General features: G+C 39.6%; 1 protein-coding gene across 1 annotated transcript in view; it reads left to right on the top strand.

The window, feature by feature from the left end:
• TNIP3 (TNFAIP3 interacting protein 3) overlaps positions 1 to 21,883 on the top strand; it is a 67,071-nt gene that overhangs the window by 28,569 nt on the left and 16,619 nt on the right. The window contains exons 4-9 of the mRNA XM_049815572.1: positions 7,465 to 7,551; positions 8,923 to 9,012; positions 10,153 to 10,218; positions 11,534 to 11,665; positions 15,501 to 15,629; positions 21,088 to 21,204. Coding sequence (XP_049671529.1) covers positions 7,465 to 7,551; positions 8,923 to 9,012; positions 10,153 to 10,218; positions 11,534 to 11,665; positions 15,501 to 15,629; positions 21,088 to 21,204 — 621 coding nt within the window. The remainder of the gene's footprint in view (positions 1 to 7,464; positions 7,552 to 8,922; positions 9,013 to 10,152; positions 10,219 to 11,533; positions 11,666 to 15,500; positions 15,630 to 21,087; positions 21,205 to 21,883) is intronic.

Below are 21,883 nucleotides of genomic sequence, written 5' to 3'. Positions count from 1 at the left end.
TCCAACTATATTGTTCGATGAAACTGGGATTTTCATCATCAGGCCTGAGTTTGCAAATGCTTAGGTATTTGAGTAGCCATGCCCTTATGGTTAGTCTCATTAGCGATGGTGGAAAACAGTGGATAAAGAAGCCTGTGCTGTTTTACTTTGAAACCATATCTTGCTCTAATTTTATCTGGTTCCCACATATTAAGGCACACATTTGCATCTGCACATATTTTTCTGTCAGAGCGAGTACCGAACCGAACAGCACAAAAGGTTGAGGCTGACATACATACTTAAGGGAAAATCCCTTTCTACCACACTTCTCTGGGTGAAGCACGTGGACCAAGTTTAGACAGGAAGAGGTAGATTCTTCTTCTGCTTAAGAGCTGATTTTATTCTTCAACTAAAGTATCTCAGTTTTTACCATTTCACCATGTGCACCAGAATGGGAAAAGGGGTTGCAATGGATATTGTAGCTAGTACTGCTGGTATAATAGCAGCTTCAGGAATAAAGCCAAAAACAAAGCTCAAGCAAAATGTAAGCAAATAAAAGGGTCCCCAGAAGCCACCAAATTTTAACCCAAGTAATCTGAGTAAATCTAGCTTCTATAATTCTGCAACTGAACCGTACAATAAATAAAAAAAATCTAACAAAAGACTCCAGCAAACCTCACAGCAGATACCTGATCAGCTAGGAAGAAGAAAAAAAAAAAAAAAGATGATTTTACTATTTTGTCATCATCAAGGAAAGATTCACTTCTACTTGAATCAAGCATTTTAATGGTTCTTGGTTTTGCTGCAGTTACTGAACAGATGAAATTTTTAGAAGTGACAAGTGGCTTTCATTATCTTAATTTGTGAGTGTCTATTTTGTAATACTGTAACAGAAGCCTTTCCCAGAATAAAGATCCAGCACTGCGAAAATGAGAAGTTTTATCTTCTTGTGGTACTGATGCTTGTGAGAGGATTCAGTGTTGGCCACAGCTCCAAGGCTTTGATTTGTCTCCCATTGCAAGCTTCCCAAATATGACCAAAAGGCTTTTACACTCAGAAAGGTCAGGTCTTTGTAGAATACAAACTAAAATAATTCTCATTTTAAACAGGAAAAAAACCCCCAACCTCAAAGCTGCTACTAATAGAAATTATAGAGTGTCACAGAATAGAAACTAATAAAAGGCTTCTAAGCAGTTCAGCCCACTTTGCCCTTGCAGATGGGATTGTATGGTGCCACTTATGAGTTAATTCACTGAATTTCTGAGGGGCAGCAAATCCTTCCTGGTCCCATTTGCTTCCTGAGAAGCTTATTTCATACCTGGTAGCTGACTGTTTTATTCCTGTTTCTCATGGCAGTCTCTCTACAGGAGCTCCCAGCTCCCTGCTAGGCATTCCTGGCAGCCACACTCCAAAAGTATCTGAAACTTTCTTCCCTGAGTGTGCTCGAACTGATTGCCATGAAAGAGGATGTTTAGCTCTTCACCCCATCTTCAAAAGTGATACAAGACAGCTGTGGACAAAAATGAAAGTTAAAACAGGTACTATCTGTTATAATGATCAGAACTGCTTGAGGAGTTTTGAAAAACATATGGCCAATTCTCTTCTGTCATCATTGCCTGTAGCATGGGCAAAAATCATAAATGCCAAGGATAATGCTTCATAGGCTAAGTATGTGAGTATGAATGGGGAGGAAAAAAAAGGAGTGTGAAGAGTGGGAGAAAGTTGGGTAAAGGTTGTACTAAGAATTCATGCTGATTAAGAGAATTTCAATTTTTTAAATTATGATTCACAGACATTACAGAAGGTTTCAGACTGTTAGTCAAACTTGCAGGTGCAGGTTTGCTTGCTATAATATTTTTTTAATACATTTAATCATGTTTTGATCAGTCACTGTAATAAGAGATAGAGCAGTGGAAGCCAAGGAACAGAAGGGCTCATGTGGGCATTAAGGAAGCATTTTTGTAATACACACAAAAGAGAAGTTATCAACCGCTCTTCTAGGAGGAGCCAGATCTGACCAGCTCTCCAAAGACAGGGTGATCATTCTTGTTGTATTAACTTCATTTTCTTAAGCTAGCAAACTTCACTTGCTCATCTGGAGAGGAGACCCTGCTCCGTTTCTCTCCTTTGTTTTCCAAAGTTTATTTATATTCAGTGATGGTTGATGCTACAATTCCATGTCACAGCCCAGCAGGAGGAGTAATGACGTTTTGTTTCTTTGTTCAGGACAGATAGAAGGAACGTGTGAAGGAAGTGACTTTCTGGAGAGAGAGAGTGGAAGGAGAAGTAAGGCATGAGAAACAGATGAAAAGAGCATGTAAGTTAGTTACACTCTTGCTCTAAAATGTGTGATGGACTCCAGCTAGATAAAGGCCTGTATGTCTGTGAATTTTAGGGAGGTTATAAAAAGTCCACTGCAGACTATGACGTGGTTTTACACGTGTTTATGGAGAAGTCAGAGGCAGTTATACTGTAAGAGGTTGCCCAGTTTGTATTTTTCTACTCAGACTATTCCCAGCAGTCTGTTTTCTCTTTTTTTGTTTGTTTGTTTGGTGGTTTTTTTTCAGTGTAACCAGTAAATGCCATGACATTGACTTGTTCATTTAAAGAGGAAGAGTTGAAATAATCAGGGAAATTAAGATTCATGCAAGCATTACATTGGGATTTATAAAACTTGCTGACCAGTTTGTCACTGCTGTTACATCACATTTAGCAAGTCTTGATTTTGCATGTTAGTGGCTAAAGTAGGTATGATTTCACCACAGTAAAATCTGATTTTTAGTTGTCAGTGACAAGAGAGTGACTAGATTTTCCCCACAAGCCCTTTACTGGAGTGTTAGAGATGGTGCTAATTTGCATGGCAGTGTCCAGCATGTATGTAGTCAGGGGTACTGCCCATGTCTGAGGTGCCATTTCAGTCCATGGCTGCAAGAATGGCCCAGGCAGCTCCTGGGGGAGCACTTGCCTTTGTTAGCACTGATGGACTTCCTCTCAGCACAGCACACGGCTGACATTGTTCCCACTGTGCAGAACAGGCACACTTGGTTTCTCCTCGGGTATTTTCCCTGCTTTTCTGTAGACATTTACCAAACAGTGCAACACCTAGCAAACATGCAGTGCCTTGCCTTTGGACAACACTGCTAAGCCTGTGTTTTCCTCTAAAATTTACTTTCCTGGTGCTTTGTGTAGACCTGTTTGCACTTTGCAGACACCCTCTTCAGCTGTCATTTTTGCTTTCTGTGAAGCTTCCTGACCTTCCTGTGACTGTGTAGCACTAGGACGAATCTTCCTCCAGAATCTTTAACTGGTCTGGTTATGTTTTGGAGGTGGGAAAATTTTAACAGCTTTTTTGAAAGTTTGCTTGGATCTGTAAACAGTTTTTTAGGTTTGTGACGGCATTTACAGTCTGGTCTTCAGCTAGGATTCTCCAAGCCGTTTAAAGCCGCATGTTTGATTCAATAGCTTCAAACCAAGTATAAATGCCTTAAAAATATTTTTTCTTTTTTTGACCTCTGAAGTCAGATAGTTGTCAAAAAAAGTCTTTCTTTCAAGGATTTTTGTAGATCTCAGATTTCCGAAGTGCTGTTGTACAACTAAGTTGTTCTTCATTGTGTAGCACTAGACTGATAAACAAATGCCATGTCATTATCTCCACAATACCAAAGAAAATAAATGTTGTCATTTCCTTGTCTGTCTTTTCAGTGCTATTAACTGTTTTCACAGAGACAGACAACAATTTTGCTTCAACTCCTCCCAGCTTTTGCTGGAAGAATACCACCACCTCTGAAGAGTTTGAGCTTTTGTTCCTTACTCATTGGCGTTTCTTCTATTCATATAGATTTCAGACATTCTCTTCTATTTCCAATACCCCGTACTATTCTTATGTGGCAACCAGTACAGAAAAGTGCTTGTGAGGGAGGGAACAAGGAACCTATCTCCCACCAAGGTGCTCGCACAGCTGAACAGCACCATTGTTCTTGAACAGCAGCACATTGTTGCCCTTCAGATGCATTTCCTATAAAGTCTCTTAAAAGGCAATTGACTTTAGGCACTGTGCAAAGGAACTTCAGTGTTATCTGTATGAATGCTAAGCTTGCCTATCTAGGCACTGAAGAGTACTTAATGTCATTTCTATTCTGTCATATTTTGTGTAAAATTCTTGTAGTGAAGAGCAATAGCTAAGATGGAGCAAGAAAATTTGGCACTGTTTTTAAGGTATATATGTAGGGTGGAAGGCCAGTAACAAAGCTAAGAGCTTCCACACAAGCATACCTAGCTTGGAGCTTGTTGATTGTTAGCAGGGAGCAATATGTCTTTCAAACAAGATGTTAATGTTATGTGAAAGATTTGCCCAATAAATGAGGCCAGTATAACCTGCATTCACTGACAGTTCTGAAGTGCATGCAAACAACAGCTATTTCATCAAACAGCAAAACTTGACTCAAAACACTCATGTATAGCCCTAGTGTGGGAAAGGACAACAGCTGTTGCTCCTCAGTCACTGTGGTAGGCTCACAGAGTGAAAATGAACAAATGCAGGTCATTTTGTCATGGAAGAGGTTGGGGAGACATGGAGATGCTGTTGCTGTTCTAGCCTGTACTCTTCCAGGAGCTTCGCCTTTCCCCCAAGGTCTCCCCAACTCTCTCACAGCATCATGGGGGGCACGTGGAGAAAGCGGAAAGGAACAGTGTTGCAACTAGTTAAAATCCCTATAAATGGCACCTTCAGATCCTCCAGTACAAGAAAGAATCATTTGCTTTCAGTAGTTGTTAATACAGTCATTAAGATATCACAATGAAGGACTTGCTGTCCTAAAGTCCACCTAGCTTTCCAGGAAACTACTCAGCTTTCCAGGAAACTGTTTTGAACTAAATAACAGCAAGAACTGTGTGCACTCCAGGGTCTTAGCCTCATCCTCTCTTCAAAGTAATTTGAACACTGGTATCTTTCAAGTAGAAGCTGTGATTCACAAGTAGGGCTGTGCCCTGTGTTTGCTTTTCTGTCCCTGCTGCAAGGACTGCTCAGCAACTCACGTAGCACATCGCACCACGCTGTTGTGAGGAAATCGGAAACTGGGGCTGGTTTACCTTAGCAGGCCAGACCATAAAATGCAGCTGTTCAACCTAAGCTTTCTCCCAAAGCTTAGCTGCTGCTGGAATGGAGATGGGACTGCTGAGCATGGGAGCCTGGATAAGGGAAGGTGTCTGTGCTTGAGAATCATTGCCCTTGGGAGCAGATGTGCAATGTGGAACTTTTCTGATTGAATTTTTATGAATCAGATGCTCAGTGTTGGTACTTTATAGATAAAGACAGTCTCTGTTTCCGTGAGTTTATAATCTATAGGACTGTAGCAGGCCAGCGCAAGGTAGCAGGACGTTGTGAGAAGACGATAGCTAATTGCTCTTCATGTCATTTGTGTTTAGTTACAGTACCCTCTCCTTCAGCAGCTGACTCTTGACTTTTCATGTTCCCTAACTTTAGTACAGTCAGGATACAAAATTATGCGGTGACAGCCTGTTAATGGATGCTGCAGATGCAGCTGTGACAGACAGACAGACCGACCATGGGTGAAAGGAGACATCATCATTCTCTGATCTGACACTAACATCTGGATGACCTTTAGCATTCAGTGGGTCTGTTTCACTATGTGTATAATAGGATTATTGCCTGCTTCTGCAAAGAGCTTTGAAGTCATTAGGTGTAAACTTTGATTTGACATAAACTTTTAATAATATTGTAATACTTGGTCTCATTTTTAAAATGTGTGGTGCTTGCTCTTCCTTCTCCACTATGGGGATTTTACAGTTTAACTATTACTATGTTCTTTCCGGTAGCACAGTATGTTTATTCATTTTAGAAGTTGGCCTTCTTGCATGTCTATTTCCCAGAGGATGGCCTTCCTGTTTCACTCACCTTGCTTTGGTGGTACAGAGGTTTACTTTGTTTTATTGCCTGACAGTTACTGGCTCATATATCTTACAACATATTGGTCACTACAGAAATGTCAAGAAATGCAACTGTGAAAATTGCTGTTGTGTTATCAGCCAGTAGTTCTTCCTTCTTTAAACCAGTGCTGTACCTGGGAGGGATATGGTCAAAGGCTAGTTTTGGTATAGGTACAGATGAATATTTTTTTTTTTAATGGGTAGGATGACACCTATGTAGAATCTAAAATGTCTTTATTAAAATAACATTTGTTTTTTAATTTCTCTCTTTATACCCCATGAGTTTTCCAACCCCTCCATAAAACATCAGGTAGGGAGTATATATTGCATATGCAATATTATAAAACAGTAGCTTTCTTCCAAACTAAGTTTCGTATATTGCAAAAGAGGAGTTGCTTAGTCACACATTATGAACCAGAGATCTGGAATGTGGCTGTTAAATTCCAGCATTTCACAGGATTACCTTACTTTGTCTAAATCCTTTTTGGAAATTGAAAGAACTCACACAGATTTATATTATTTTATGTAAAATTTCACAGGCTAGCTTTCATTCCATTCCTTGAAAAGGAAATAAGCAACCTCTGCTCCCACTGAAAAAGCCTTAGACCCAGGGATCTTTCCTCAATAAGGAAAATTGTTTTTCTTTCATGCTTCCTTCTGAAATCCATCTTTATTCAGAATTCCAAGACTGAAGACGACAATACTTTGCACTTTTCTATTTTGTCCTGACTTTGTATGTGAAGTCTGTGGAAGCCTTTTCTTTGTTAAACTTTCCTGTGAATTTAACTTGGTAAGGCTAACCTCTTTTCCAAATGGGAAACTAAGACACAAGTTTGAAGTGTTGGGTACATTGAGTAGTCAAGTGAAGACTTGAGTAGCTTGAAGCTAGATTCATGCTTAGGTAAGGTAAGTACTAGAACTGCAAATACGATGTCCATATAACAACACCTATCATTCGTCATCTTTGTGCAGCTTTTCTTCAGAGAAAGTAAATCAATTTTTCAGTTACGGTTTTCCTCTAAACATCTTGGAGTTTGTATGGGTGTGCTCCTCCCTGTAGCTGTTAAAAGACTTCAGTATTAATCCTTTGTAAGCATGACTCGCTAGTTTTTCTGTCATGATAGTTCACACTGTCTTAGTGTCACTTAATCCCTGTCATACTTGCTTAAGTCCTTTTTTACAACTGGAAGCAGGTATAGAAAACCCTGTCCTCTTATTTACTGAAAAAACGTACCCTTCCTTCCCTTACACATGCAACTTCCTCTCTTGGGGTGAACTGGCCAGTCGATTGCAATTTACATGCACACTAAGCAAAGTGCTGCCTTGCCCAGCATATTAGTCATATACAGTGTGCTTCAACCCTTCTGGGAAGCCCCGGCCAGGAAGGAGGAAAAGGTTAAAATCAAAATTCCACCACTTATTTCTGAACCTCAGCTGCCTCCACAGGCAGCACTTGCGTATCTTCTGGGTCTTAATGCAATTCTTCTGCTCCTGTAGCCAACATAAAATACCTGTTTCATTGCTCCTCTTCTTCCAAAGACCCATAGTGAAACAAATGCTCAAGGCCGTCTTGGATGCGCGTGGGCAGGTGTGAGTGACATGGAAGCCCCAGCAGACCCACTAGAAGTAAGTGACTGTTTTGGCTGTCCTCTGAAGTGCTGTCTGATGAACAGAAATGGCTTGAGCTGGTGTAGGTATCATGCATGTCACTTTGTAGATTGACAATTATGGTCTCAGTTTTGTTTTCCGGGAGATTTATCTGAATTATTTATGCTGTTTAAGAGTAGAAGGAAATGTTAGAAATATTTTTGGATACAGCATTCTTGGAAAGAAAACCTTCCCTAGTGGTTTTTTTTTCCCCCCCCTTAAAGTATCTGGTCATTTTAATTTACCATTGACTGTCAGGTGATTGCTTCAGATACTTGAAGTTAAACATGTCAATGAACTTCTACAGGAAGAGGGATTAAGTGTTTTCTGGCATGGAAGTCAAGTGCTCCACATTAGAGTTCAGCAGGACTGGCCATGGAGCAAATACATGGTCAGGATTTTTGCCAGTGAAAAGACACACCAAAACTCTTCTTTGATCTTCTTCATTGGTATTTGGCATTAAATTCTATACCTGAAGAAAACAAATGTATTTCAGGAGATTTAAGACCTCAGAAGTGCTTGCACTTTTATTGTAGTTTCTTGTATATTGGTTGAGAATTTAGGGAGGAAAAAAAAAAATATCCCTGACCAGTTATCTGAACATAATATGTTTTATCTTTATAAGTATGTATCTTTTTTTCAGTACAGTTCTCTTGATATATATCTCTATATATCTCTAACAGATCACGTTTATTTTCATGACAATCATAGAAACTTCTTGAAAATTATGATCTATGACATTCCCATTATAAAAATGAGGGTTTAGCTGCTGTTGTCCTGCATGGGCAAAACTCCACACTTTAAAAAATGGAACAATTGCAGACTGATTTCCTAATTACTCCAAATGGCCTACTCATATTCTGTATTTCTTGTTTTGAACCCATTGTGCTGAAGTTTATTGCCTTGGGCCTGCAAGCACTTACCAGCAGCAATACTACTAATTATTCTATTTCTTGTAAATGAAGGTAGTTACTTATGTCCACTTCAACTTATGCTCACCTTTTGTGGCTTGTACTACTTGTTTGTATTACCATCTGTAAGATAATTAAAATGCTATTTTGTGTTCTGTGTCTCAGATGGTACAAATAGACATGATTTTGTTTATTTCAGTGTCCATTTGCACAACGCTTCAATTAAAACATAGACTAAGCAGGGTTAAAGCAGATGTACACTTCAGAATCTTCTGTCAGCAGGTGCAAAGGTACTGAAATACAAATACAATGTAAGAAAGTGTTGCTGTTTCAGTTTCTTTACATGCACATGGCAGGGTGGATGGGAGTTTTATATGATAATCTTGACTTGAAGAGAGGATGCTGAAAGCATTCATTTTTGAACATTTCTGTCCTCCAGTCAAGGCGTGTATTATTGACCAAAAAGAAGAATATGTCAGCCAATTCTCCAGAACAACAGATCCTCTCATTGGAAAGACAGAGACGAGAGGTAATCTTAAGTTTACCCTTAACTTTTACAGATTATAACCTTTAAGACAGACATTGCAGTATCAATAAGATGCCCAGGGCAGGAAATCACTGAGTGTGTTATCACTGTTACTTACACTGTGTTTATGCTGCAGTTGCTTTTACCTGCCAGTCCATCAAGGCCTATGTTTTTCTGTGGGAATCTCATCCTGTGCTCGTGCAAGACAGTTTCTATGTGGAGACCTTCTGCTTTGCATTTCTTCACAGCCCGAAGTGTGAAAGCACTTAAAATTATATTTAAACTAGTTCCTATAGTCCTACTTCTCTCTGCCAAGCTAGGCAGAGTTATATTTGGAAAACTGTTCCTTAGAACAAATGATGACTTACTGTAACGCGGCTATGAATCTAGAAGAGCAGAGATTTATATGGTACAAAGGGCAAATTTTCTTAATGATCACTACTGTAAAGGCCAAGGAACCACTATGAATAGTAGCCAGTGTTGTCTTGGTCACTGGTAGCAGCAAACTGGAAGCCATTCTTTTGCTGAGCATCCTAAAGTGTGACCCTGTATCCTGCAAAGTAAAATGCTTCAGAGGGACCTGTTTGGCTTTCTCCAATAAAAACATACACACGCTGACTTCACTCCTACCACTTACATACATGGTGTTAGCTGATCTTCCCATCCTGCATGTGTACACTTGCTCGGTTTAGTGGTACTGAGAAACGTAAGTGGGGTTTGAACCCAGTAGTAATTGTAGTCAATAGGAGTCTTTAATTCACTTGTTTGAAGTAGAGACCTTCTGATTGGAAATATGTTTATGGAACTTAAAGCAAACTAACAAGAAAGTCCATGGCTGTTTAGGAGTTGCAGCTTGGGATTTGTATGGTGTCACAAATTATTCACGTGTAGCTTATTGTGTATTTGCATGTTTCCTGAATTTTACTTCCTGAACGTTCATGCACTTTAACTGAAATACCGAAGCACTGGCAGATGGGCTGTAAAGCTTGCCAAACCTTTAACTTGCTTTTCCTGAAATGAACTGGTCAGATAATGAGGAGGTTGTGAACACTTGTTACTGGAGGGTTAGAATGCCAGTCTATTTTTTATATATTGACAATGTTGAAATAAGGGTTATTTACTGTGACTTCCTGATAATTACAGCTGCTGGAGGTAAACAAACAATGGGATCATCAATTTAGAAGTATGAAACAGCTTTATGAAAAACAGGTAACAATGTTGACTACTTCTATTGGATTATGTGTGCCACCTGCTGATAGTTAAGTCTGTGCTTAAATACCAACCAGCCATAGCTATAGTAAATATCTTAGGGGGGGAAAGGCATTATGTTTACTTTGTCTTTAGCTCACAAATTAAAAAAGCTTCATCACATAGAAGTGAAGCTAATGTGTGTGCAATCTTCAGTAGGACAAAATAACTAGAGAAGCAGGGCATCTCTCAAATGGTAGGAAGCAGGGTGGACATGACAGCAGAGATCTTCATGCCCTCCACAAGGTAATAAAAATTGCTTGTACTTCAGAGCACATTTAACTGAAAATTAGCCCGCAGCACCTGGTGTGCCCAGCCACTGATCTGCACCATTACATGTATGTTGGTTCTTGTCCCATCTCTTGTGGCTGGCTTGTGAAACCTGGAAGCTCGCTGGGGCTCCCTCTAATGGGGGAGCTCTTAGATAAGTCCTCCATGAATGCTGCCTTCCTTAAGCAGAGATACTTTCTTGCTTTTAAGAAACTGCTCTGTACAATATCTCTTCATTTAAAAAAATAAATTGTAAATAAATCCTTTTTATGTCCTTTTTTTTTTTTTTTTTTTTTTTGCTAAGATCCCATTGGCACAACTTTCATTCCTTGCTTGTGGCTGTGTGGCATCTTTGCCGCAGACATTATAATCAGCTGCCTAGTGAAGGTGACTGCTTACAGTTATTCCCAAAACCAAGTTGGTTCATTGACTGACACTTCTCATCTCCTGTTTCCTTCTATGAAAAGGAAGTTTGCAGAGTGACCTCATGTGCTTATCAGGAAATTTTTTTCTCTAATATTTTCCAGCAAGCTTTTCTGAGATCTGGATCATTTCTTTGATTTTTTTTTTTTTTTTTTTTTTTTCTTTCCCCAAAGAGAAGAGGAATTTAAATGGCTCTTCCTCATTTAATATGGGACCGTTTTATGCCTCTGGCTAGATCATTTGGATGTGCACCACTGCAGAGGAAGTCAGAGCTGCAAAAGGAAAAAAAAAAAACCAAAACCAACACATTAGCTGTCCTTTGGCAGCAAAACAGTGTGAGACCCCAACTGGGTTAACACCAACAGAGAATTTGCCCAGGGTCATTAAGAGTCTCCACTGCAGACAGAGCAGTAGAGCTTGGAAGTGGGGAGGGGAAAGTCAGTGGCTGGGGACTTTACATGCAACCAGATCCATTCCTTTAGAGTGATCTTCTGAGAGCTGAAAGGATTTGAAGGCACCTTCGAGGTGCTGTGCCTTTTAGGATCCCCAGTCAGGCCACCATGGTCTGTCACTTGCTTTTCAGCTGGCAGAAATGAAAGCAAAACTGGATGTGTCGGAGAGGAAAATCAGTGAGCTGGAGGAAGAGAGACATCGACAGCATGCAGAAGCTGAGAGGTTCCGAGCCCTGGGCAGAGAAAGGCCGTTGCAGGAAACGGTAGGAGGATGCACTCTGTTACTCTGTGCTCAGTGTTGAATGCTATCTTGCCTTTCCCCTTTCTCTTCTTGTGAGTGGCAGGACGTGGGTTGTCACACAGCTGTAGATGAGATTGTTGTGTTGAGTGGTTTTCAATGTTGAATCCACGGCAGTGGCTGATCTTCTGTCTAATAAGAGAACTATGTATAGAGAGCGTGCCATTTCAATAGAAATTGGCAGAGGGCACAGCATTAGCGTGTGTGTGGGAGTAAAGAGCAGATTGATACAAATACTGCAGAGATTTCCTTCCTCACTGTTCAGTTCAGGGTGAATTTCTTTGTGAATGAAAATGCTACAGTGATTTCAAATGGAGTAGGAATATCATTGCAGACATTGCACAAAGCACTTAGCAAGAAATACCTGAAGGAATGAATTCAGCTCCAGGCACCCACATTTTGGTATTGACAATATAGGCTTTTATACATATGCTAGCTATCTCAGCTGCCTGTAAATATTAGCAATGGTGTTGGTGCAGTTGTTAGGGCTGAAAGTGCCTTGGCTGATCAGCTGCTCTACAGTGGCATTCACCGCACCCTGAGAGTGGTTGGGCACCTGTCTCAGGACTCCTTTGGCACTGGCTTTTGTGTAGCATTCGCATCTAAAGTTAGACCCCTAAGCTGAATTACTACAACAGTAAAACCACCAATCTGAGTGATTGGCATATACATGCCCAACGTATACTCAAAACTTTGTGCCCTGTTTTACAAGCACCAGTCTGGTGCTTCCTATTCTTATTCTGCTTTGTGGTATCACACACTTCATAACCTCTTGTAAGAGTTTCTGGCTGGTGCCCTGACGGCTGAAGTTGGGCTTCGCTATTCACTTCATAACCTGAAACAAACCTGAAAACAAGTGGCAATCGCATCACTTCCAGGCTCAGATAAGATGTAAGTTAGCTGCTGCAGGGAAAGAAATGCAAAGACCTTAGCTTTTATCTTCATAAGCAGAACATTCATCTTACTCGCCTATCAATTACAGTATGGTCTTAGCTAAGCACGCGCTTGATTTCCAACCAATAGGACCGTTCACATGTTTTGAAGCAAACTATATTGCTATCTACTTGCTGAATCACTGCCTATATTTGCTCCGAGTGTAGATTTAATGCAAGACAATCCATCTTTCTGTTCATGTTACTGTGGTTTTTACTGCCTGCCCTTTAATATATGATAGCTGTGAAAAATAGCTCTAACTACCTTTTTGGAAAGGTAAGGTTGAGCACTCTCCCGACTTTTTTACTACATACATGAATAATGGACTAAATGACAATATAATCCAAAAATCTCTTAGGGGACAGGTTAACCTGCATGGTTAACTTTAGCCTTAGATCAGCAATTTCTTTACAAATTATATACTCAGACAGTAAGTGCTTCTATTCACTCTGAAGTTCTTTACCTTTTGGACATCATAAAGGGATGCAGGATATCTAAACCGTTGCAGAGGTAGCTGCTAAAAGTAGAGATTTTTGAATGAGCAACAAGGATTGTAACACCCATGTCAGCAGCTGTACCAACTCAAATTATTCTATGCTGAGCACAGGGCAGGACGAAGAAAAAGCAGGGCCAGGGCATGATTCAGAAAAATGCATAAAGATATGTTCAGTTTGAAAGCACATGAGCAGGCTTGTTGCTTTAAAGTTCAGCAGATGTGGAAGAGGCCCAGGCTGACAGATCTACCAAGATTAGATTTTTAGAGCTTTATGTTCAGGGTTTTTTTTCTACAGCAACTAACATTCTTCATACCTGCATTTCTTTATATATATATATATATGTGTGTGTGTGTGTCTGTATATATTTTTTTTTCTTTTCTTCAAAGGTAACAACTCTTTCTTTTTTAAATGTTTTACTTACCCCCCCCCCCCCGTAGCCATGGAGCTGGGATGGGTATACAGGGCAATTGCCAGAGCAAAGTAATAAGATGTTTGTTCTCTACTTGCTTATCTAGTCCAGCAGCCTGAAAGTATCTTTTAAATTTGTTTACTCACAGTGGCAGTTCTCTGGGTGCTCTGCTGAGCCATTTAGGAAGACCAGCAGCACCTAACAACCCTGAGACAGATTATATGCTGCTGCTGTTTTACGGAGCTGTCTTTGTTTTTTTTTATATTTTTTTTCTCCAAATGCACCTGGAGGTATGGCTCTCACAGAATGATAAAGTTGTGAACTTTATCTGTCCCCATGTCCTCCATGGCCCACAGAGGAAAACTGACTGTTTTGGAGATTTAAATTTTTTTGTTTTGTTCTCTCTGGGCATGACTATGTACCCACAGACAAGAATCAAAGACCAACCTAGTCACTGGGAAGTCTAGGTGCCATAACACCTAAGATTCAGTGTCGAATATGAAGTAATAAGAGGTAAGAACTGAGATGGTTCAAAAACCTGAACAAACTGGAAATCTTTAGTTATAGACAGCCATGTTCCTGGAGGTGTCAGCCTCCAAGAAGGAGGATATGTGCTAGGAGCTAGGAAAAAAGGATGGCAAAGGTGAAGAGAAGGGCATAGTGGTTTGTTTTTCTTTAATATCTTAAAACATACATGCACATGCTAGCTTGAGCTACCTCATGGGTGAGTTCCTATACTTAATGCAGAGATACCCTACTAATCTTGCCCAGTTTTTGGAGAAAGTGAAATGTTCCAACTAACTTAGAACAAAGGAAAATAAAGCTACCTCATGTGTAAGCAACAGTTTCTCAAGGGTGTTTTTCACTGGCTCAACTAGCACATGGTGATGCACTTCTCATGAGCCTGAACTGTAAATGCCTGGTAGCTGGCTGCACAGAGGTATGCCTGCTGCACAGAAGAAAAAGCATTCATGCGGTGTCCTGTGCATGTGATTGTTGGATCTCATTCTTTTTAATCAGATAAAGCAGCTGCAGAAGAATATTTGAAATACTTTTGTAGAACAGGACATTCCATTTCATATGTCTAAACAGCTTTGGTCTAAGTCTGGCAAAAGCAGGCTAGTGAGGAAAACATTACCCAGCGAGAGAAGCTTACACAATGCCATTTGCTTCAGGGTCTGATTCAGATCTTAGCTTCCCTCACTGTAAATTGAAAATAGTCATGCTGAAAGCGATAGAAGACAATCAAACTTAGTTTGGCAAATCTGTCCTAGTAATTCTTATATCATCTTGAAAGACTAGTGTGTAAATCCTGTTGCAAGTAGAGACATCTTCCTGGTAGTTTGCTGGGGTGGCAACAGTGTAGGCACATGCACTAGGAAGGGTCAAGCTCAAGTCAAAACCAACTGTGATGGGGTCAAAGAAAGTGGATTTTTAAGCCTTGGTTGGTAGCTTGGTAAATTCTTGAGCAGGCTGAGACCTGCTTCAGTCTCTCATGTAGTGGAAAAAGCCCTCAGACGATGTGATACTGAGATCTGGTTTTGTCTTTAATGTTGTATGACACTGGGAACAGCTGGGATTCCACCAGCCTTTAGCCCTGGCCTTACACCGTGAGTACATAAGAGTAATGCAGGTTTGGGATAATCATCTGTACAGTAGTGATCTGCTTGGCCTGCCAGCTTTATCATGTCTTTGTGCAACTGCAGACTTTAGAGAGCAGGGATTTAGCCTGGTATGTTGTCTCTGTCTCATCATATGGTGAGTGGTCAAAACAATTTCAATAGACTTTATCATATCTGGGTTTTACTAACCATCCGCCTTCCTGTTGCCTCCCTTCCCAGCTGTGTTTGGGACAATAAAAATGCAGCACATCTGCCAGACAGCAGATATTCTGAAGATCGTTTTTGAAAAATGGTTCCATCTGCATTTCAGCAGCATCTCTCTGTATTTTTGCATCCCAGAAAGAAACAAAGGTCCTTAGTGAAGCTCTCCATGAAATGAAAGAAGAGAACAAGCTCCTGAAGCAGAAGAACGCCTCCATGATCAGAAAGAAAGAACACTATGAGTGTGAAATAAGTCGTCTCAATAAGGTATGAATAAGAGTGAGCCTCTGACCACGTCCTCTTCCTTTAATTCTAGGGTCTGTGTTGTCAAGCAGTGACACTACCAGCTGCCCATCTTTTCAGTCCTGGGTGAAGAACCCGTTCATGGTAGCAAACACATGATGACCATTTGGGAGCTGAGGAAACAAGCAGGAACTTACTTTAGCTAATAACTGTGCATGCTGTTCTTGGCAGGCAGTAGGGTTGCATTGTAAAGAGGAAAGTTAAGAGAACCTTTGGCTTCTCCTGTGAAACCTGTCTACGTGTCATATCTAAGCTCTTTCTACATTCTCCCTCCAAACAGAAGGGAAATGACACAAACACGCTTTCATATGCATACAGTGAAACATTGTGATTAAAAAAAAATCCAGACAATTTAAAACTGTTTTTACATATATCCTGTGTTTCAGAATAATAGCTTCTCTTCACAAGACATGCTCCTGTCTTACTTTTTATATACATACAGATATATATTTATACATGTAAGTATTGTGCGTATATATGTCTCATTGAGGAAATTGCCATAAAATAGCTAAATGGTATTTATTTTTTTTAACTGAGGGAAAGTAATAAACGTAACTTTGTTTGATCAAAAGATCACATAAAGCAGTGGGTGTTTTCTAACAATTTTGTATTTCATGGTGAACCACAAACACTTCCTGAGGAAATGCACTGCAGTAACCATTGCTGTGTAACTTTAAGTGATACACAAGCTAAAGGGCCATGATGTGCTAAAGTCAAGGCAAACAAGTAATGTTGCCATATTAAAAAATCTGACAGAACATATGATCTCTAGCTCTTTTTGAAATGCATTGACAGGGCTTGCTCAAAGCCTCAGTGTAACTTTCATTCAAGGTCTTGTTTGTAAAACAACTTATTTAAATATTTTATTTTGCTGTCTTATCTTAACAATGTGGCTGGAACTGAGACAGATGGGTAAATAATGGGTTCCATTAAAAGATGGGTTCCATTCTTAAATGAAACATCAGTTTCAAGTAACACATTTTCCACAAGTAATTTACTGATTTTCTGTGTATTTCATTCCTTCAAATCTCATGTCATGAATACACATAAGACTGGAAGGGACCCTCTGTGCCCTTTTAAGTCTAGTCCCCTGCTATTGCAGGTTCAGTGACTTGAAGTTCTTACAAATTCTCTGAAATAAAACAACTTTTTCCTTAAATATATTTAAGCTCCTTCTGCTGTGCTTCTGTTGGAAGGCTGTTCTGGAACTGTAACCCTTCTTTCATTAGATGCTCTCATCTGTTTCAATTGGGCTGAATTTATTCTGGCCAGATGATATTCATTTTTTCTTCTGGTAGTAGTGTCGAACAGATCTGGTTCATTCCTTGTGTGAAGCAGATCTGTCGGTGAAGCAGAACTGTCCTCTAGTGAAAATATGATTGCTCTCAGGGGCTCTTGCTCTTTCCCTATAGCTACAGAGAGCAATTGTATTTTCATGAGAGGACAGTTTAGCTAAGCTGACCCAGCTCTTTTGGTCTTTTAAAATGCAACTATGCCTGCTAATACGCATGTTTTTTCATCTCAGTCATTTTAAACTGCTTAGTTCTCAGTCTATGGAAGATATTACTACTTGTTTCTAAGTACCTTAACCTTTTTACTTTTGGCTTCATCCAACTTTGATCCAGTCATCCAGAGTACCCAAAGTATAGAGTCTGATCTGATCCTTTGATGTCTGCAGCATGAAAGTGATGTTGCAATGCCATAATAGTTTGCAACGCTATATCCCAAGATTATTGGCTTTCCTGTGGCTCTTTCCTTGTTCATCATATAGTTTGAGTACAAGCCAAATTTTTTACCTATTTCTTAACTTTGCTGCAGCACTATCTCAACTGTTATTTAAACATAGACTAATAAGATCTAATGTATTTCCCCGATAAGAAAATCTGGGGTTTTTATGAAAGACATCACGTTAAAGAGTGCTTTACTTCATCCCATTTCTCATGTCTATAAGGCAATCCTCTTCAAAATTTCCACCCAAGCCTAACACACTCTTGAGGTTAAATTAAGAGGTTTCTAGGTGAATGGACCAGTTATCCTTTTTGTGGCTTTGGAAGCCAAGGTAGTTATTTTTCATACAGTTCCATTTTTGATGTTGAAAAATTCAGAAAACCTCTGTGCTGCTTGTCTTGCAATTTCAGGTTTCAGTTCTCAGTACTTCTGAATGAATTTTATTTAACACAGCATTAAGTTAAGCTCAGTTTAACTCAGTGAGCTGTGAGTTCTTTCTCATTGGTACATCTTCCTTGCTGTTAGCCATCCTGACACTGCCACAGTGCTCTACGTTAGCCTCGTTATTGGAAATACTGTATTTAGTCTTCTTTTCCTGTCTAATGCCTTCCTTGTACTCATTTTTACAGTGAAAAAAAATTATATGTATATATTTTATAGTTAAATTTCTGTTGCAACATACAGCTCAGTGTGACTGTCTCTCTTACCCTGCATTTTAATCTAAAAGCTACCAAAAGTGATAGCTTTTGTTGGGATTAAATTCTTTCTCCAGTCCCTAAAGGCATTTTAATTCTTCTTCTTGAAATTTTTCATCTAGCTGTCCCTTGAGCATTTTCCTCTACAATTTTTTTTCAGCTTCCTTGAGATATGATTTTCTGGGGTGTAGGGGAGTGGTTTGTTTGGTTGGGGTTTTTTGTACTTTGACTTTTAATGAAGTAGGAATAGCCAAATGATCTGAAAAAATTGCATGCAGGACCAATTATAGATGGTGCCTAGAAGTTCTTTGTCATTTCTCAGATTTGTTAATTTGAAATTACAAATCTTAGTTACATATTTAAAATAGCTTATTTACTTTTAATTTCAAGTGCCTCGTGACAGTTTTATTCACTGCTGTTTTTTAAAACCAGTGGAACAGTAATATCTTTATTTCTTCCATAAATGATTCTAAAACAGCCCCCATCTTTTATCAGTTCAGAGTGATGGGAGTTTTGAAAGAAAAATATTTGTTATATCTCTGAGTATTAGCTTTAGTAATGTTTAGTCTCTGTTTTATACTTGGGGATCCAAATCTCCTATAATGACATAGTTCTCAATAATTTGCTATTGATCTAATAGCAACATTACAAAATTTTACCTTTTCTCCCCATACCTAGCACTTCTCAGAATGTCTTTTACAATATTTCCTCGAAGTATGACCCTAAACCAATTCAGCGTTATTCATGCTGCAGTTTCTTATTTTATTTGAAATGATAAAACAAGGTCTCACAGTATCGATTCCAAATGTGGTTTAAAAAAAACTTCACTTTTTTTTCTCTACTGTTAACATTTTGGAGATCAAATTTTCTGGATTTTTCTATTTTTTTTTCTTCTGTAATTCTGAGATGTAGAACCTCCTCAAAAAAAAACCCCAGGTAAACAAAAAACCCTGAAGAATTGCCCAAATACCTAATAAGTCTATATCATGATATGTTTCTACAAAGTGAGCTGCAAGGAAAATAGTCAGTATAGTCAAATTTGTTCAAGAATTAGGAGAACCATCAACAGCTTATGAATATACATACTTCAATTGTAAAGGTGCGTTACCATTTGGTAATGTCAGGATGGCCACAATCAATAAGATGCATCCTAGTAAAGGAGTTTTAATATAAAAATTGGGTGCGGCAGATGGCTGGGAAAACAGTATGTTGTGAAGGAAGCAGGACATTCAGTGATCATTGAATTAGGGCATCTGAAGCACTTTCTTTCGAGGGTGGTCAAATATTAGAAGAGGTTGCCTGGAGAGGCTGTGAAATTGCCGTCGTCGGAGGTGCTCGGTACTCAGTTGACAGGCCCTAAGCAACCTGACCTCCCTGGCCCAGCTCTGAGCAGGGGCTTGGACCGCCAGAGGTCCCCTGCCATCCAAATAAGTCTCATGATTCTGTGGTTGTCAGCAAGATTAAGATGTATTCCGTGTAGGCAGGGGGAAGAAGAAAAGCATGCTTCACTCGTCACTGTCCCCAGCAGTATGCTTAACAAACCATATGCCTGGGAAAGCCGGGTTGCAGTCAGCCAGGGAACGTGTCAGAGGTACTAAGATGTTGTCAAACTTCACTGACTCTTGCTGCTCCTGGCAATTCCTGCCCAATCTAAACACCAATGTGAAACTTGGGTTTAGTACTTGTTTTACTATTTGTGCAGAGCACTGCAATGTCATAACCTAAAAGGGATTAGCAGCGGCTCAGAGGGGCAAACGGAGGATTAATCAGTAAGCTATCTGTATCTTCATCATCCCATATTTATGTTCAACTTTCTTTATGTATTGACATGGCATACAATCATACCACTATTATACCAATTTCTCTTCTGTGCGATTCTTAGGGTTAGTAGATCATCAGATAAAAAGCCTCCCTTTTCTCTTCTGTGCTCTTAATGGGAAGTGCTGATTTTTGGGGTTTTTTTTGGCCTTTTGATAATTAATACTAATCCTTGGGTTACTTTATGTACCAGTTCTCCTTCTTGGCCACTTCCCCCTCTGCGTCTTCCCCCTCCAGATTATCTTTCCTTCTTCCCTTATGAAATGAATGGAGTGTGGTCAGCAAGGCAGAGCTGGGGATCATTAGCAGGAATTGAACTTTCTAAAATGGTTGAACTTAGCTGAGTCCATATTTTAGGTGAGAGACATGGAAAAGTACTGAATGGTGAGTATTTTGTGCTAGAGAAAAAAACCACCCCAAAGTGTAGTGTGTGGTTATAGACAGAGAGGGGTAAGAATGATTTAAAAATTATTCCAGTCCAAGGGAGAGCTGTGTAATACTGTTAAAAATAACCAAAATCTGCAAAGAACTATGTCAGAATTTGGCTGAAAAATAGAGTAAGAGCGTTACCAGTGTAGTGTGTGTGTATTCATAACTCCCTCTAGTGACAAGCTGTAGAGACTACATAACTTCCTCTCAACTGGAGGGTTTACTTCAGTCCAGTCGCAGAAATTTGTACTCAGTGCAAAAAATGTTTCAGTCAGACTTTACTGCAGTCACACATTTAGGCAATCTCTGAATATTGCTGTTATGTTCTTTGGTTTTTTGTTTGCTTGGTTTTGGGCTCAGCTGAGTTTAGACACCTGTCTTTGTTTTCCCAATTCTGACTTGCACAGGGGAATGGTGTTTATGAATGAGATTCGCAGCTGTGGTTTACATAGGTAACTGTTGGTTATAGTTACAAGTAAAAGCACAGTCCCCTAAACGACACTGTCTCAAATTCATGGATGTAGCGTGGGCACTTTGAAAATTTGGACCTAGTCAGGCACATACGTTATTCATGGGGTTTATATCCAGTGTATATAATTGAAGCAACTGCAAATGAAGGAAAAAGTCCGTGACTTACTCTAATCTGTTTATTTAGAGAGCAAACATTCTAATCATTTTAAAGGATTTTTTTTTTTGTTTTTTTTAATATGTAGTGAATCTCTGTTTAGTAATTTTGCTGTTTGACATTGTAGGCCCTTCTGGATGTGTTGAAAAAGCAGCACTCACCTGTTCTTGGGACTCCTTCAGAGAAGGGAGACAGGAACAGCCTTGAGGACATGAGAACCCAACTTGAAGTTCTCAGGCAGCAGGTGAGAACAGCTGGAAGTAAGCCTGGATGGATTTCACATGGCATAATTTTGCCCTTTCTCCCAAGAATTGTGCCTGGTAGACTTGCTATGTAGAGCTTTTGAAAGGAAGAACCAGTTTACCCATAGCCCATTCAAATGGTGTTTCCTAAGATTCTGTCATCAGAGCAGTGTCCACGAAATGAAACTGAATCCTTGCAAAGGACTGGAGCAAGGACTTGTGTAGGACTTGAAGCAGCAGAATGGCTCCCGTGGCTCTTAAAGACACCCTGCCAGCTCTCTGCTAGGGGCTGAATTTCATCCAGAGGGAATGCTAAACTTCATGAGTTACTGATTGTGTCTTCTGCTCCTTTTTTTCTTAGAAGTTGAAAGTTTAGTGAGTTATCTAAGAATCCTAGTCTTGGAAAACTAGAGAGTTGGCATTGCAATTTTTCAAAGTGTGAGGCAAAATGTTTGCATCCATAACCTGCGTACCAATCACTATAGAGAAGTGTATTTATTTTTTTTTAGTCTTTGTTCTGAGCAATTCAAGTGCTTTGTGCACTCTTTTCCTTTCCATATGAAAGAATCCGTTTAAAAAACATTATACTTTTCAGATAATTTTACATTTTAGGTCTGTCATCCTGGACAGTGTTAGGGTTAACATTATTGACACACAAATGGATGTGATCAGAACGGGAAT

Source organism: Accipiter gentilis, chromosome 12 (genome assembly GCF_929443795.1).
Source record: "Accipiter gentilis chromosome 12, bAccGen1.1, whole genome shotgun sequence".
Lineage (NCBI taxonomy): Eukaryota > Metazoa > Chordata > Aves > Accipitriformes > Accipitridae > Astur > Astur gentilis.
This window is presented reverse-complemented; position numbering and strand designations above follow the sequence as displayed.